The sequence below is a fragment of the Urocitellus parryii genome, chromosome 4, assembly GCF_045843805.1.
Source record: "Urocitellus parryii isolate mUroPar1 chromosome 4, mUroPar1.hap1, whole genome shotgun sequence".
Taxonomy (NCBI): Eukaryota; Metazoa; Chordata; class Mammalia; order Rodentia; family Sciuridae; genus Urocitellus; species Urocitellus parryii.
Window position 1 is genome coordinate 199,110,282 of NC_135534.1, and position 18,047 is coordinate 199,128,328.

The 18,047-nt window shown below is 38.3% G+C and overlaps 1 protein-coding gene across 5 annotated transcripts in view; it reads left to right on the top strand.

The window, feature by feature from the left end:
* The window catches only part of Mrrf (mitochondrial ribosome recycling factor), a 50,544-nt gene that overhangs the window by 18,332 nt on the left and 14,165 nt on the right, over positions 1-18,047 (top strand). For 4 of the 5 annotated variants that reach the window (XM_026410346.2, XM_026410345.2, XM_026410344.1 and 1 more), the window contains exon 5: positions 3,166-3,257. In XM_026410346.2, coding sequence (XP_026266131.1) covers positions 3,166-3,257 — 92 coding nt within the window. Of the gene's footprint in view, positions 1-3,165; positions 3,258-14,864; positions 15,453-18,047 lie in introns of those variants that run through there. The other variant, XM_026410343.2, reaches the window with a different exon arrangement.

Genomic DNA, 18,047 nt, shown 5'->3' on the forward strand with positions numbered 1-18,047 from the left:
AGTTTATATTTTCATATACATAACATTCTAGGGACCTATTGGGATATAAAGAAGATGGAAGGCCAGTAATTGCCATGGCACTAACAGAGTTAACTTGAGTCCAGCTTCTCAAGGATTTGTTCACCTGTCTATAAAAGTTTTGTCATCTTTTGTCCTGTAGTATAGATAAGCTTAAGATTAGTGATGACAGACCTTGCTAACTGATCACCGTACTTTTCCTGATGTTTGTTGACACCATACTCCAAGCCGCCATAGCCAGTTGATTAGTGTTGCCATTTGAGAGCAACCAGTTTGCCTTGGAGTACTGCATCTTCCTTTAGTGAGGGGATGAAAGATAAGAGGTGAAAATTCTATAAAAATGTATGCCTTTTTACTTTAAACCATGGGTAGTTAAACATTATGCTGGGAAAATGACTCTTAATTCCCTGAGATTCTGCAGTCTATGTCAATGCAAAATATAAAATATATAATCTAGAATATACTTAAAGAATTCCTCTTTTAGTAGGTTTCTTTATAAAATGACCTCAATGAGTAGCATTTTTTTCTCATATGGAAAGACACAGAAGAAGCTAAAGTTTAAAATGAGGATTTCAGGGGATATATACATTAAATAAAGTAAGGAGATAAGTTTTAAAAATAGATTTAACCAGATCATTTATGTATTCATTCAGCAGCTTTTACTGGGCACAGGTACCTGGCATTGTGCTTTATAGTGAAAAATGTAAATATCAAGGCATAGTTCCTACACATCTTGGTGTTAGTAGCAGGTGCTCTTATACTACAGGGGGAGGTTTGTATAGAGTTACTTGGGCCAGGCTCTGAGAAGGGGGAGATGCTGGAATGTCACAACAGTAGATTATGTCATGCACTGAGAAGCTGTGGAAGAAGAATGGGAGATTTGATATCAGGATATTCCCCCTTTAATGTGGAGATTCTTTTATTAACTTTAGAAATATTTAATTTTAGTAAGGGAGATAGCTGTTCTCTTGCAAAGGAAAATTAACTTCATTTCTTTGCCCAGTTAACTTATATTTACCTTCCTGTGTCATATTATTGCATACATTGAGCTTGGGGATCTGGAAAAAAAAATAGACAAAGTAATATCTTTGGAAGAACCTCTATTTAGTCTCCTCTTAACTCTGCCAGTAACTAGAAGTATGATAAATCAGGTCTTCCATCTTTCTTGGACTCTCAGGGAAGACCATGTCTGTGCTTAGGGATTTGACCATACCTTGCAGGTCTCTGAATACATAATGAACAAGTTGTGCTTGGTTAGGTCAGAGATTCCCTTCCAACTATTATTATCTGTGGTTAAAGGCATCATTTTAGGAACTGTTTAATCAGTGGCCACACTTAGATTCTTTGTATACTTATGTTGTATACACTTAGACTCCATGTACAGCCTCCTTAGGGGATAATTCATCCATTTATATGTGGAAGTTCTGGTTTGTCTTCTTGATCTTGTGGTAATAACTGTATAGTGTCAAATTAAGGTCATTTAAAAATTAAATGAAAGACTGGGGGTGTAGCTCTGATAGAGTGCTTGCCTAGTGTACACAAAGCCCTGGGTTCAATTCCTGTCACTGCAGAATGAACATACATACATACATAAAATAAAAATGAAATGAAACCAGGCATTTGCCTATAGTCCCAGCTACTTGGGAGGCTGAGGCAGGAGGATCACTTGAGTTTGAGAATAGCATGGGCAATATAGCAAGACCCCTTCTCAGTAGTAACAACAAAAATGAAATGGGTGAGCTTTTTAAGAGGCATATCTTCCAAAATGAAAACAACAAAACACCTAAAAAAATAAAGTATTCGTTTAAACCACAAAGTCTAGGAAGGAACTCAAAAGTCAAGAATTAGCCTGTAAACCCAATGATGTGGATTGGCTCTCATCAAACCTAAAATTTTTTTGAAAATGTCAGACACTTTGTTTTTATGAATTCCACATTGACATGCCAAAGGCAGTATCTCTCTCTCACTCTGTTTTCTTGTTATCCTTTAGAATTGAATACCAGGTATAGTTACAATGTTTGAGTATGAGGTGGGGCACTTCAGGAAATCAGTATCTAGTATGCCAACTAGCATTTCAGGGCAAACCTGAAGGAAGCCCTAAAAGATGTGGAGAAGGGGGTGTAATACACACATGCTAGATGATGGCATTAACTCACCTTGTTTGGGGGTTTTATGGATTCCCCCCCCCCCGCCCAGTACTAGGGATGAAACTTGCTTCTGAACCACATCTCAGCCCTTTTTATTTTATATTTTGAGATGGGGTCTTGATGAGTTGCCCACTCTGGCTTTAACACCGCTTCGCAAGTAGCTGAGATTATAAGTATAAACAATCACGCTCAGCTTAATGCATTCTTAATAAGTGTATATAACATATTTATATAATATCTGCCCTTAAGTGGGTGTTACTTTGTATCAGGCACAGAGCAACATGCATTGCTCATGTTATCTAACTACTCTGAGGTTTATATGTCGTATTATCTCAGATTATGAAATGACAACTCAAAGAGGGTACGCTTATTGCTCAGGGTCATATGGTTATCAGAGTGGGTAGAGCTTGGGGATATTGAACTAAGATCTTTCTGACACCAGAGCTCATTATTTCAGTGATTGTACCATACTACCTTTTCTGGAGCACACACTAGCTAAGATTCATTGCTCATTCAAAACATGAATAAATTTGGTGTGAGTGTAGATGCGAATGAGTTAAATTTATTTACTCCTTCCAAATCGGCACTGGTATATTTTGAGTGTAAAATGTCAACTGGAATTTTTAACGTATGAAATCTTTCATCTGTCTTTACACCAATCTTTGCACAGACCAGCCCTCCTCCCTTGAGGATTTATTGTGGTTTTGATCTGTGTTGCCTCAAACCATTGAAATCTTTTCAAAGAAGCAGAGCTGTTTTCCTTTTATTTTTTTCTTCTCTTTCTTTTTTTCCTTCCACAGTACACTGGTACCAGGAGTGGACATAGTTTGCTATTCAGCTTGATCAAAGCACTCTACACCAATGTAACTTCCTGATCTTACTGGTAACAGAACTAAATGTTTCCATGTTCTGCCAAGATGGGTTGCCAGTTATCGGCAGAGGGCTTGCATCTGGTAATAATTATTTACTAATTCTGTTTACCTTTTGATCTGGTTTTCAGTGTACAGCTGCAGCTATCAAGGCTATAAGAGAAAGTGGAATGAATCTGAACCCAGAAGTGGAAGGGACACTAATTCGGGTACCTATTCCCATGTAAGTGTGGCTGAAATTCAGGAAATTCAATGAAATAGGGGTGATCATCCCTTAGAAGGAAACCAGTGCCCTACTATACTGTTAGGCCAATAACATACCTTACCTACACCTTTCATCCTAGCAAACATCTTTTCAGATCCAGTTTACTGATTCAGAATTATTTTTTGAGTGCTTATTTAGTGCTAGATGCTTGAGTGTGAAGTAGTCAGTAAGCTTGAGAAATATCTGTCCCCATGTAGTTTATATTCTGGTTAGAAACTTAGGACAAATAAATAGATAAAGTCATTTCCAGGTGATGAAATGCTGTTGGTATCCAACAGAGAGTGACTTGATGAGGGTGATAGTGGTTGGGGCAGCTTTTACCTGGGAGGACTCTAGAAGGAGGTAACCTACTTTTTTTTTTTTTTTTTTTTTTCCTGTGGCGGGGCGGTAACTGGGGATTGAACCCACTGAGCCAGCTTTTTTTATTTTTTGAGACAGGGTTTCACTAAGTTGCTTAGGGTCTTACTAAGTTACCAAGGCTGGCTTTGAACTTACAGTCCTCCTCCCTCAACCTCCTGAGTTGCTGGGATTACAGACATGTGCCACCATGGTTGGCTAGAAGGTAACATTTCTGCTGAGAGCTAAATGTTGAGGAAGAACACCATCAGCCTAGGGAAAAAGCCTTCCAGACAGAGTGAACAGCAAGCACAAAGGCCTTAAAGGCCTTGACACTTATAATCTCTAATTCATATTCCTTGAAGAGCTATTTTTACATTGTCTTTGCTAGTTGAAGAATTTTAGATATAAGAACAGAATATTGTTAATTACAAATATATAGTACTTAAAGTTTTAAATGAATAAAAATGTCTGTTTATTTATAAGTTAAAAAAGTGGTTGGGATTGTGGCTCAGTGGTAGAGCACTTGCCCAGCACATGTGAGGCACTGGATTCGATCCTCAGCACCACATAAAATAAATAAATAAAATAAAGGTATTGTGTTCATCTACAACCAAAAAAAATTTTTAAAAAGACAATATCTTGGCATATTCAAGAAAGAGAAAAGCTAGTATATCTGATGCTCTGGAGAGTGTTAAGAGAAGAGGTTGACTAGTCAGGAGAGCTGATGGTCTAGGCTTGATAGGCTATGGAACAGAGTTAGGACTTTATTCCAGTTGTGATGGAAAGCCACTGGAGGGATTGAATCAAAGGATTGATCTGATGTGGATTTGTGAGGGTCTGTCTGGCTACTGGATAACAAATGGAATGTAAGGGACAGTAGACAGAACAGTTAGAGGCAGCTGCAACAGTCCAGGTGACACATAGTGTCAGATTCCATAGCAGATTTAAGTGCCCCTTCTACATGGTGCCTCACATACTTATTAAATTATTTGTTCAGTAATTCAACAGTATTTTTTTAAGCTCTAACTTCATGCCAGGAACCTTCCTAGTTGTTGAAACAAAAGGTTCCTGCTTACCTGATGGTTGAATTGGCACAATGCACAGAAAAATAAATGCATAATGTAATGTCAAGTGATCATTAGGACCATGAAGAAAAACAGAGAAGGTAAGGAGATCTATTGGGGGGCTTTGTTATAGATGGAGAGGGTTGGGAAGGAAGTGACATTTGAATGAATGTAAAGCAAATGAGTGAATGAAGCTTCCAGAGAACTAAAAGGGAAATGAAGTATAACTCTAGTCAGATTTCCTTCTGAGCTACACATCATCCTGTGTTCTTTTATATATTTCACTGCATAATTGCCGCCACTGTGTTAACATATATTCACAAGTGTTCTGTGCATCTTAATCTTTCATCAAAGACAGTTTAAAGGATTTTAAAGTAATATCGGCACAAATTTTTTTTAAAAGCTTCACATAATGGTCACATCCTACTTTTTTTTTTAATATTTATTTATTTTTTAGTTATTGGCGGACACAACATCTTTGTTTGTATGTGGTGCTGGAGGATCGAACCCGGGCCGCACGCATGCCAGGCAAGCACGCTACCGCTTGAGCCACATCCCCAGCCCCCACATCCTACTTTTTTGCAAAAGAAAAAAAAAAAAAAGTGGACATAAAACAAACCTGCAACAATTATGCAGTGAAATATGGTATTTTGCCTCATTTATCATATAATCCCTGTAAAGTAGGTTTTTTTCCTCCAGCTATGGAAATTTAGGCTCAGAGAGGTAAAGTAATAATCTTTGAAGCCATTTAGCTCATACTAGAGCTGAGACCTAAGTCTAATTTTAGGTAATTCCAAAGCCTCATTATAGCAACAAGAATTAATCCCAATGTTGAGAGACCAGAAACTTTCCTGCTGAACTTTCATGTGTTATGGCCAGAAAATGGCTATTTTGTTTTCTTATATTCTCAGTACTCAGTAAGGCTGAATCAACACTCAGCTTTGAAATCATGCAAATTGAAAGCAATATAACCTGGTATTTAAAAGCTATATATTGACCTGTTTCAAGTCCAATACCTGTTTTCTTGGCGATTTGTTCAGTGAGCCTTCATAGAGTGGGTACCTAACTCTGCTGGGAATATACAAACTTGATGTTCTCCTTCTCAGAGCTCACACGTTGTGTGCCAGGCCTCTCGTTTATATTATCTCCAGCTTACTTGTGAAACTTACTGTGACCCAGTTTATAGACAAACTAAAGGACTGTCTAAGATCATATGGCCAATAAATGGCAGTCAGGATTTGAATCCTGAGTTTCTCTTTTACTCTCTATGTGGATGAGTAATTCTGGAAAGTTCTAAGGGTATTCTTGGATTATCCAAGATTTACAAGTGATATACATTATAGTCATCAGTTTAATTTTCTGGTTCTTATTCTACTGTCTGTGAAATCTTGGACAAGTCACTTTACTTCCCTGAGACTCGGTTTCCTCATATACCATGTGAAAGGGTCTTTCTCAGGTCTGCCAGGTCCCTTCTGTGATGCTATGAATTTGTGTTGCCAAATATTCATTGCTGACTTGGATTCTTTTAGGGTAGCTCAATCACATGTCGTATTTTTCTTTCAAAGACTGGGTTGACATAATGTACCTTTGCAGCCCCAAAGGACTTAACAATTGCCCTTCGTGGGTTATACATAAGTTTGAAGGATCAGTGAGTTTAATGTGAATTTCCAAAGACATGGGGATCTGTTACATTATTTTTTACATTATTTTATTTTGGTTAATGGGTGTAATCCAAGAGAAAGTTGATGGACCAAAACCGTCTGCTCCTGCAAACCTCATTTTTTATATACTTTGTTCCCTTTGACAAGGTGGTAGGGTCATGAGGCCCCATACTGAATTATGTGTTTGGTACTTTTCCAGATAAAAAATGAATGATCTGTTCTTTATTATAGTGGTCATGACATGTGAGGGGAAAAAGTTGATTTTAGAAGTAAGAGGACTGAGGTTTTTATTAGGTTTTGGCAGTGACTTCCATATGTCTCTGGCCACATCACTTAGCAGCTCGCTGCCTTTTAGTTCCTTATTTGTAAAGTAGTTGATATAGTGCACAATGATGGATAGAGATCAATAGAGAAAATAAAGTAGTATGATTTCTTTAAACTACCTAACTATAAGATGCTAATAAGAATTTTAAAATTTTAAATTTTTTTTAGTTGTGGGTGGACAGAATACCTTCTTCATTTTATCTATTTTTATGTGGGACTGAAGATCGAACTTAGTGCCTCACACATGCTAGGCAAATGCTCTACCACTGAGCTAAGTCCCAGCCCAATAATCTTATTTTAGTAAACTTAATTTCTGTTTATATGTAATTTTAGAAGAAGAGAAATGAGCGAGTCACAAAACTAATATGTTGAGCACCTACACTCTGCCAAGACCTTTTAGGTACTTGACATATACAGGGAAGCAGAAAAGTATACTGGTTAAATTATGCCTCAGCGTCACATAAACATGAAATTGAGTTTCACCTCTTCTGCTTTTTACCTGAGTGAAAGTGGCAACTGTCTTTGCCTCTTAGAATTTCACAGAGCTTATCTATAAAATAAAAATTAATGGATTTGCTTTATATAGTTTTGGGAGCTTTCAGTGTGATAATGTACATGAAGCTTTTGATGCTTAGTAAGCATCCAGTTAATGTTGGAGAATGATGCTGTGTCCTTCATTTTCTTTCTCAAATAGGGTTAGCATATAGAGAATATATGCTAACCCTATTTAGGGTTGAGAAAATTGAAATTTAGAGAGGTGAAGCATTGACTCTGGGTCATGCAGTTTGTAATTGGCAAAGTTGTGAGAAGGAAAATCACCAAAGCTTAACTTAGGAGTTAAAGAAGGGATAGGGAATAAGAAGCATAAATCCTCAGAATCAGATTCTGATCATAAGATTTCAAGATTAGTTCTAAGAAATTTGCCTTTCCTGGTTGATCACGAGTCTTCCTCTGCCTAATGATCATCCGCAAGTTTGCTTTTTTGCCTTAAGCTGGTTGCCCAGAACTGAGTTTTATTTTCGGTTGCAGCAGATCCCAGCTACTGCCTCATCTTCATTATACTCCTCTGATTCTCATATTCTTATTTAAATGAGTCTACTGAATATCTGTGTCTGATCTTTTTGGGGGAATAGGTAGAAGAAAATCCTTAATCAATAACAGGTCAGACTTGGAATCTGAGTGGTCCTTATCACCAAGTCCTGTTTTTGTAGCCTCTGAGGATCAGCTCTTTGTGGCTGTAAGTTTTTATTGAGGCTCTGACTTTAGGTAAGATACTGTTGAGTCCCAGAGACTGTGGGCTGTTTATTTCCTTCCCTATGGACGGTGTGTAAGCTTTGTTTTTCTTCTCTGGCACATGTTCTTTTATTTAGATAAGTCAGTGAACTGGATCAAATCTTTGAACATTTCCATTAAATGAGACTTAATGAAATAGTTTCTTCTACTTTTCTATTTCTGTAATCACATTTTGGGTTCTACTTATTAACCATCCTCTCTAGATATGTAGCACCCGGAGGTGCTGAGACTTACAGTTTGCCCAGATTGTCTCAATACTGTGGGGTGAGGGATCCATTCTGAAGCTCATTCATGGCCATTCTGAAGCTCCTTTGATTAGAGATCTGTAGTTCACAGATGTTAATGCCCCAGGTCAGATAGCTATAAGTGGCAGAAGCAAGATTAGAACTGGAGTCTTTGTTACTGTCTTTCTTCCTGTTCTTGTGACCTGTTTGGGGTCCTGAGAAGTATTGAGCAATAGTTGGTTTTGGTCAGAGCAGATTTCTGCCTCCACCTTATTCATGTCTTCATTATGCCCCACCAAACAGACAGAAATAAATAAACACATTCCCTTACTCATTGCTTTACCAGATTGCTTTGGTTTGAGATCACTGGGTTCATTTTTGGCTTTAAATAAATGCTATAAGGCAATCACGAATTGACCCAAGAGACAAAACTGCATGTATGATTGGCTCATCGCCCCCTGAGGTTGCAGCCTTCCTTTATTGTCCTCTTCTTTCATCAGGGTCTATGTTCATTTTATTTTAAGTAGAATTAAAAACAAACAAAAAAACCTCCATCCTATTCTTTATAGGGAATCACTTTTGCCACCTTGATTTTCTAGACTTTTTTCTATGTGTAGTCACGCACATGTCTTTACCTTCTTCATTTTTCTTGCAATGATATGGGAATATACTCTATATACTGTTCTGTACATTTTTAAAAAGGAATTTAATATGTTGTTGTTCTCTGATGAGACTTCTTCCTCACTCCTTTTAAAGGCTGCATAGTGTTTTCAATTTATACATAATGAAAAATCTTGGTTAATTTTTTTTTTTTTTCAAGTAACTGTTTTTGTGATCTTCTGAGGCTTGGCTCCCTCTTCTGCTGGGAGTGGGAAGTGGTGGTGGGGAGACTGCAGTTGGGAAAGAAATTGGTATTGCTTTTGCTGCTTGATTGCTTGGGTACTTGGCAACAGCACTGCACACAGTGTGAGTTGCTTAGGGACATGGACGTTTCAGGGCCAGATGACCATCTGCAGCACACCAAGTGACCCCTCCATTGGTTCTCAGACCCAAACTTCACATCGCTCACTTAGGAAGCCTCATTGGTACTTGAGTCCTCTGGCTCACTGCGTGGCATCACTCATAGCCATCAAACTTACTGTGTACTCAGTGCAAACTGTGTGCTGTTATTTAACTTACTTCATTCTGTTACTCTCTGTTTTTCTATCTGAACAATGTAAGCTTAAGAGAGGTTAAACAAATATGCTCAAGTTCATTTAGTTAGTAGAGTTGAGCAGGATTCAAACTTGAGTCTGTTTATTCCAAAGTCTGTATTTTTGCATTTATGGACTTCTAAAGTGATTTGTTTTTGTTTTGTTTGCTTGTTTTTATAATAAAGGACAACAGTTGATGTTTTAAATTTTAATTATGTGATAATCCAAACTCTGTGGAACATAATTTCCAAAGCTCAAATCAGGAGCGTAATCTGACAGTGAATTTGTATGTCACTTTTTGGTTAGATAGGCAATATGGGGATACAGGGTACTTATTAAAATCTAAATATGTTGAGGAATAACTTACATATGACAAAATGAACCCATTTCAAGTGTACACGATGTGGAGTTTTGATAGATGTATATGTCCTTGTAATTACTACCTCAATCAAGATATAGAAACAATTCAGTTACCCCAAGAATTTCTTGTCTGCCTATTGGTCATTCCTCACGTCTCCTCCTTGTCTACTTTTTAAAGAATAGAATATATCTAAAATATATAAATGTATTTATGCTGAAATGTAAAACTTTATAAATGTGTTCAGCAGATAGTTATTGAATATCTACTACATGCCCGGCATAGTTCTAGACACTGAGAATAAAGTAGTGAACAAGCCAGACAAAACCTTTGCCTTATGTAACTTCTACTGGGGAGATGGTCAGTAGCACACAAACATTTTGTGTGTGTGTGTGTGTGTGTGTGTGTGTGAGAGAGAGAGAGAGAGAGAGAGAGAGAGAGAGAGAGAGAGAGAGAGAGACCCGGCATGTTTTTCTCTCAGTGGAGGTATATAGAGCAGTGAAAGGAAATAAAGAATGCCATGGGTGGGGCTGGTGGGGGTTCACTGTTAAGAAGGGTGTTCATGAAGCTATAGAGGAAGGTGATAATTGAGCAGAGAACTGAAGGTGTGGGGGAGCACAGCATGCCTGCATTTGGCACCAAGGCACAAAAGCAGAAAGTGCAAATATCCTGAGATGGGAGTCTGCCTAGGATGTTTAGGTAATAGCATGTGGCCATAGCAGGGTGAATGAGGAAAGACAAATAGGAGATAAAGTCAGGAGTGGAATGAGGTGGCCAAATCATGTAAGGTCTTAATAGACCATGATAAGGATTTGGCTTCTGTTTGGAATGAAATAGGAAACCATTGGAGGGTTTTGAGCAGGGGTGTAATGATGTAGGTTTTGAAAGGTCCATTCTGGTTGTTAAAATTTTGAGAATTGTATTGTAGGAAAGCAAGGGTGAAACAGGGCCAGTTAGGAGCTATGGCAGTAATGCAGAGAAGAGATGATGGTGACCTGAATTAGTATTGTAATGGGGCGGTTGGTGAGAATGGTTGAATTCTAGATGAGTTTTAAAGGAAAAGCTGCGAAGATTAGCTGATGGATTGAATGTGAATTTAGAGAGGACTCAAGGATGACTCCAAGGGTTTTGGCCTGAGCAACTGGAGGGATGAAGTTACCGTTTACTGAGCTAGAGCAGGTTATATGAGGAGGTATTGGGTAAGAGAAGAACAGATTTTGTCCCTATTTGTCAAACCAGTTCTCTTGGAGGGCTATCAGAGTAGCATACCTCCCACTTCAGCAACCATGGGAAAGTTGCATGATTTTTTGAAGCAGAAGTCTCTTTATCTGTAAAATGGGAATAATTAGTCAATGATTATGAAAACTGATTGGATATTTTATATGAGGCTGCAAATGTAAGGTATATTATATGTACTAATAAAATTTAACCCCTTTATCTTATAGTGCTCATCATCTCTTCTCCTGGTTAAGGAGCTCTTAGAAACTGGTTATTTAGGAGTAAAACCAAAGATATTTTAAGTGTGTTTTCTGATTTCTCTTTTCATCCTTAATGCTGTCTTTGCTTCCTTACTCAGTAACCCCTCTTCTAAACTCATGTTCATTTTCCCCTCCAGTTTTAGGGATGGGAGGAGTTGAGTCATTATGTTGTAATTATCTTGGAATTTAAGTTGCTCAGGAACGTTGTAGTTTGATTGTTAATAAGCACTTGGTTTTGTTCTTTGAATATGAATTATGGTGATCAAGACCTCCTGGAAGGTACATCCCAAATAAGAAAACCTTGTGCCGAGCCCTGCCTGTGGTGTGAGATTTGCCGTACTTGTGGTGAAGTTGAGGGACCTTGGCTCTCCTTGGCTCTCTCCACTTATAGAACTGCTCCCTAAGGCTTCACAGTCGTTGGCTTTTTGCCAGAAAGAAAAATTCTAAGAAAATCAATGCAAGACTTTCTAGTTACAGGCTAGTTATTTCAACTCTCTGACCTTAATTTCTTGTCTATAAGATGGAATAATAAACACATTTGCTTTCATGAAGATTTATTGAGGGAAACTCCTGTGAAAGATAAAGAGAGGGAACAAGAGTAGACAAGGGAAAGCCATTCGCAGTCTCACACCAGCAAAGAAAGGAAAGAGGTCCGTCCATAAAGGAGCATTCATGTGGTTTTTAAAATTGTCCTCATCATGTTTGCTGCTGTTAGTGACTATCCTGTGGCCTTTTCTGCATGGTGATTATTAGCTGTTTCTGGGAGTATTTCTTTCACTGCCTGAGTCAGGTGGCCCCCCAGTTGTGTTCGGGGAGGATGCTAGAGGCCTATATATTTTCAACAGCTTTATTGGGCTCTAATTGACCTACTGCAAGTGGACAGCTTTGGCGTTTGTCCACGGAGGTGTGCGGCTATCACCACAATTTTAGGTTATTTTCATATTTATTCATTCCTCTCATTTTATTTACTATTCCTTGGTTGATAGACATTTGGGTTATTTCTACTCCAGGGCTTTTGTGAATAATGCTGCTGTGAATATTATTGTACAAGTTTTTGTGTGAACATGGTTTTAATTTTCTGGGAGCAGAATTGCTGGGTTATATGGTAAGTCTACTTAACTTCTTGAGGAACTGCCAAACTTTCTCACAGGGATTGCATGCTTTACATTCCTCCCAACAGTATCTGAGGGTTCTATTTTCTCTATCTCCTCACCAACACTTGTTATTTTTATTATGATTACTATCCTAATGGATGTGAAGGGGTATTTCATTATGGTTTCCCTAATGGCTAATGATGTTGAACATATTTCATGTGCTTGTTGGTTCTTTGTGTTTTCTGTAGAAAAATGTCTGTTCAAGTCCTTTGCCTTTTTTTAAATTGGGTTGTTCGTCCCTTTGTTGAGTAACAAGTGTTTTTAATATATATTTTGGCTGTTGGACATATTAGGTTTATGATTTTTATCTCTCTTTTTTAAAAAAACTTTCCTAACTTTTTTTTAATATTTATTTTTTAGTTGCAGTTGGACACAATATCTTAATTTTATTTATTTTTATGTGGTGCTGAGGATCGAACCCTGGGACTCACATGTGCTAGGCGAGCACTCTACCACTGAGCCACAATCCCAGCCCCTTTCTTAACTTTTTAAATTACTTTTTAAATTTATGTATGACAGTGGAATGCATTATAATTCTTATTCCACATATAGAGCACAATTTTTCATATCTCTGGTTGTATACAAAGTATATTCACAACAATTTATGTCTTTATACATGTACTTTGGATAATACTGTCCATCACATTCCATCATCATTTCTAACCCCCTGCCTCCTCCCTTTCCCTCCCACCCCTCTGCCCCATCTAGAGTTCATCTATTCCTCCCATGGTCCCCCTCCCTATCCCACTATGAATCAGACTCCTTATATCAGAGAAAACATTCTGCATTTGGTTATTTGGGATTGGCTAACTTCACATAGCATTATCTTCTCTAACTTCATCCATTTACCTGCAAATACCATGATTTTATTCTCATTTATTGCTGACATATTCCATTGTGTGTGTGTGTGTGTGTGTGTGTGTGTGTGTGTGTGTGTGTATATATATATATATATATATATATGCCACATTTTTTTATCCATTCATCTATTGAAGGGCATCTAGTTTTCTAACTTTTTTAAATTTTTTTTTTAGTTGTAGATGGACACAAATGCCATGATTTTATTCTCTTTTATTGCTGAGTAATATTCCATTGTGTGTGTATGTGTGTGTGTATATATATATATATATATCACATTTTTTTTATCCATTCATCTATTGAAGAGCATCTAGTTTTCTAATTTTTTTAAAAATATTTTTTAGTTGCAGATGGACACAATACCTTTATTTATTTATCTTTATGTTGTGCTGAGGATCTAACCCAGTGCCTCACATATGCTAGGCGAATGCTCTACCACTGAGCCACAGTCCCAGCCCCTTCATCTCTTTCTAATTGCAAAAATTATACATACTTATCACAAAAATTCAGATGTTACAGAAATATAAAAAGAAAAATTCGTTTACAATTCCCCAAGTATTCTTTCCAGAAATAGCCACTTCTAAGTTCAATATGTATCTTCTAGATTTTAAAAGATGCATATGTATTCCCATATATATGTATAGGTGGTTATTGACTTATTATGGTTCAATTTAAGGTTTTTTTTTTCTTTATGATGATGTGAAAGCAATATGCAGTCAATAGAAACTGCACTTTGAATTTTGATTTTTCATGGGCGGGCAGTATGCAGTATAGTACTTTCTTGTGATCCTGGCAGTGAGTAGCAGCTTCCAGTCAGTCATGTAAAGCAGTCAGGGAAGCGGCCACATTCTACAGCATGCTGTATTGCTAAGTTATGTTATTCAGCGGGTTAGCTATATGAAATGAATTTTTGACTTAGGATGTTTTCAGTTTACAGTGAATGCATCAGGATATATACCCATCATAAGTCAAAGAGCCTTTGTAATTTAGTTTATAGTAACACAACTATCTTTCTTTTTCTTTTGTTCTTGAATTAACAATATTGTGTACATTTCATAGCAATCTCATTGGGTTTTTTTTTTTTTTTTTGGCTTTCTGGAAATACCCTTTTGAGATGAATATAATAAGATGTGGAAACTGGGGATCAGAAAGTTTAAGTAACTTTCCCAAGGTTATAGATTAGTAAGCGGAGGAGCGTATATTCAAACTTGAACCTGTCTGTTTCCAGAGTCCATGTTCTTACCATGTTATCACATTGTTATGTGGGCTGATGACCTGGCATCTGTTTCCTTCTAGTTCTGACCTCCTTGTGCTAGCTGCTATATTGCCTTGTAGATCTAGTTACGGGGTAGTGTGTATAATTTGCACATTCCAGGAAGTTTTGGTAATATCTTTTTCTTATGTGAGCTAAACACATAGCGTTAGTGATCTTGAAAGGAAAAATAAAAATCATAAAAGAATTCCTGATGACCTGACTTGGGCTGGGCAGCCACAAACTGCATTTGAACAACTGCAGCTGCGTTTTCTACCTTTTCATTCCCACTGCCTGTTTGCAGTTGCTGCTTTTCAGGGCCATTCATTTCAAGATTAGTTCAGTACATTTGTTTTCTACCTTCTAGATCCAGTGAGCCTCCATGCAGGTTCAGGATGCCTGCCCAGTCCTGTTTAGTGTTGCTTCTCATCTGGCCTGTGGTGTTTCAGAAGCATCTCCTGCTATTACAGGCTCCAAGTGTGTGGGACAGGGACTCCCTCCCCGCACACATGTGCTGATTGAAACACTCAAGGAAGTACAATCAGGAAAGAATGGAACCTGGGCTGAGGAGAAAGTTGCCACCAATATTTATGCAAAAGCTGCACACAAAGGACATGTTTCCCTTTTCCCTGCCTCTTCTGTGTTCTCTACCCTTTGTATTATGTAAGTACCTAGCAATTGACTGCTGTAGGTCCATTGCATTTCTCTGTAGATTCTTTTTCCCCCACTGCTCTTGAATATGTCAGAACCTTGAGAGTTGCAGTGAATTATCTGTCTCAGAAGGTCTTAATATTTAAGAACAGTGCTGTACTTATTGCTACCACTAGTAAGAATAGGAGCTATGGTTGTCCAGTCCCAACATGGAGAAAATATAGTAGAGGGCCTGGAATTTAGGAGACAGAACACACTGGATTCAACTGTCAGGTCCACCAGGAAGTCATTGTGTGATCCTGGGCAGTTTATTTGATCTGTAAACAACTTTTTTTTTTTTTTTTTTATCTGTGAAATCCATGTAGAAATTCCACTGATGTCATAAGAGTATTATGAAGATTCACTGAGGTAATGCATGAAGATTGCCTCAGCTCAGAGCCTGGCACATTGACAGAGCTTTGCAAATGTTAGATTTTATTATTATCACTGAAGAGATGCAGATGACATTGGGATCAGATGATGAGGCAGATATAAATGGGGCCCTTATTGTATAATAAAATCCCTCCTTATTGTCTTGTCTTGCTTTATTTTTTTCATATCACTTATTTGTCATTTTTATATATTTATTTGTTTATCTCTCCTTCACTAGAATGTGAATGCTTTGAGAGGAGGGAGGAGTGTTGTCATTCCTAGCCCTGGAATAGGGCCTAGCATGTAATAGGTATGAGTCATGGAGTGTTTGTGGAGTAAGTGAATATGAGCACTCACTATGTGCTCACTGCTGTTCTAGGCACTATTTGTGTATTAGCTAGTATATTTATAGCAATCTTTTTAAGATAAGTGTGAAATTATCTCTATTTTGTAGATGAAGAAACTGAGTCACAGAGGAAGGAGGTTCATTGCACCCAGTATCACATAGTTAAGTGGAAGAACAGACAGTTTTTCTCCATAGCCTGGGCATATAGTCACTGTACTTTGCTCTCTCTTAGTAGACATTTCTATTTATTTATTTATTTATTTGGAGTATTCGGAATCCAACCCAGAGCCTTGCACCACTGAGCTACATCCCCAGCCCACCATTAATTTTATTACTTATATATTATTATTAATTTAGAATAGTATAGCACATACATATTAAAAATTCTTGAAACATCATCTCTCATTTGCTCACAACACTGAAATAAAGGTAGCATCTTAAATCCCCCAGCCCCACTTCAATTTGACAGTTGAGGAAATAATAACATAATGTTTATCGAGCACATCACTACGTGTCAACACATTTATTAACGTTTAATCCTCACAATGATCTGACTAAGTAAACGGTATATACAAATTTGACAGACCTAGGACATGGGTTCCCCTCCTTCTGGGTGACAGGGAAGGAAAAGATAAGTGATTTAATCAAGGGCACTCAGCTTCGAACATGGAGCTGGGATCCTTGACCTTAGCTCTTTCTCTTTCTGTCATGCTGGACTGTATTTCAGGATGGTTCAGCCAGGCTTCAGTCACAGAGAAGTCCTTTGAAAGCTGGTGGCCAGTTTTGTCCCCGGAGAGAACTAAAATTACTGCTTGTGGGGGAAGTCCTTCCCAAATGTATAATTTCCTTTGGTCTGATGTCTTTATGAGACATTAATACATGTGAGACAGGCTAGTGGGAGGAGTGGGCATGATGCACCCAGAAGCATGGGAAATCTGGCTGGGCTACTCAAACAAAAACATTTCCTTCAGGGCCAGTAGCTCCAGGGCAGTGGGCAGCTCCCACGGCAAACAATGAAGCAAGGACAGTGTCTGCTACTGATTGCAGGCCAACACTCCTACTGGGGGGAAGTCTCCCAGCAGCCCAGTGAGGAGGTAGCAAGGAACCTCCTCAGTGGAACTGTCAGAAATGTGTTTTTATTTGCCATTCCCTGGAGTGCTGCTTCCCTCTGCTTAGCCACTGGCACAGAACTCATGACTCCCACAACCCCCACTGCTTGCTACTATCATCTGTTCCTCTTCTGTTCCTTTCCGCTCACCATCTATTCTACAGCCCTAGCTCAAGTGACCAAATCCTTTTTGAGTATTTTCTTCCTCACCACTCACATCCTGTTGTCCCCAAGTCCTGGAGATTTCGTAATATCAGTACAACCCCCTTGTGTTGAGCTTTTGTAGTGCATATGCACTTGAAGTATGCTGGACCCCTGCCATCCCTCATTTCATTTAATCCTCATGTCCATTCTCCTGGTAATATACATACTCTTCAGAGTTCTGAAGCTAATAAGTGGCAGAGCTGGGATTTCAGTTTAGGTCTTCTTAGCTTTAAGGGCCCCTTTAAGTGGCCAGAGATCCTTCTGAAGTGGAGCGTCTGTCAACACTATAACTGGTTTACCTGTTTACATGTGGTTTTGTACATGTGTCCCATTCTCCTTGAAACAATAGGAAGTATCATTTCAGTTAGTGGGATTCTTTTTTGTGCTGCTTACCCGTGGGGCATGCCCTCTGCTTATTGTTCATGGGAACATGCTCAAGAAATTTTGCAGGAAGGCCCCCTTCCAGGATGTTACTGAGAGATCTGCCTGGTAAAGTTCGTGCAAACAAAGTGTGACCCTGCCAGTTCAGCCAAAACCCCTGCCTTATGCTGGCAGGCTCTCTGACCCCAGAGAAAAGACTGCTGTCTTCATCATGGAGCTTTGGAGCCAAGAAGCCGCTGCAGGGTGGAACCTGGGCTCTCCATCTACCTGCCTGGGGGCTTCTGTGTTGTTAAAAGAACCATGCTTAGCTCTGGTTTGTGCATTGCAGTCTCTACAGAACCCAGATCTTATCAAGTTTTCTTTGTCCCTTGAAACACTTCTTTTGTTTTCCTAGGAACCATCTACTAATACTCTTTTTTTTTTCATTTTTAAAAATCTTCAAATATACA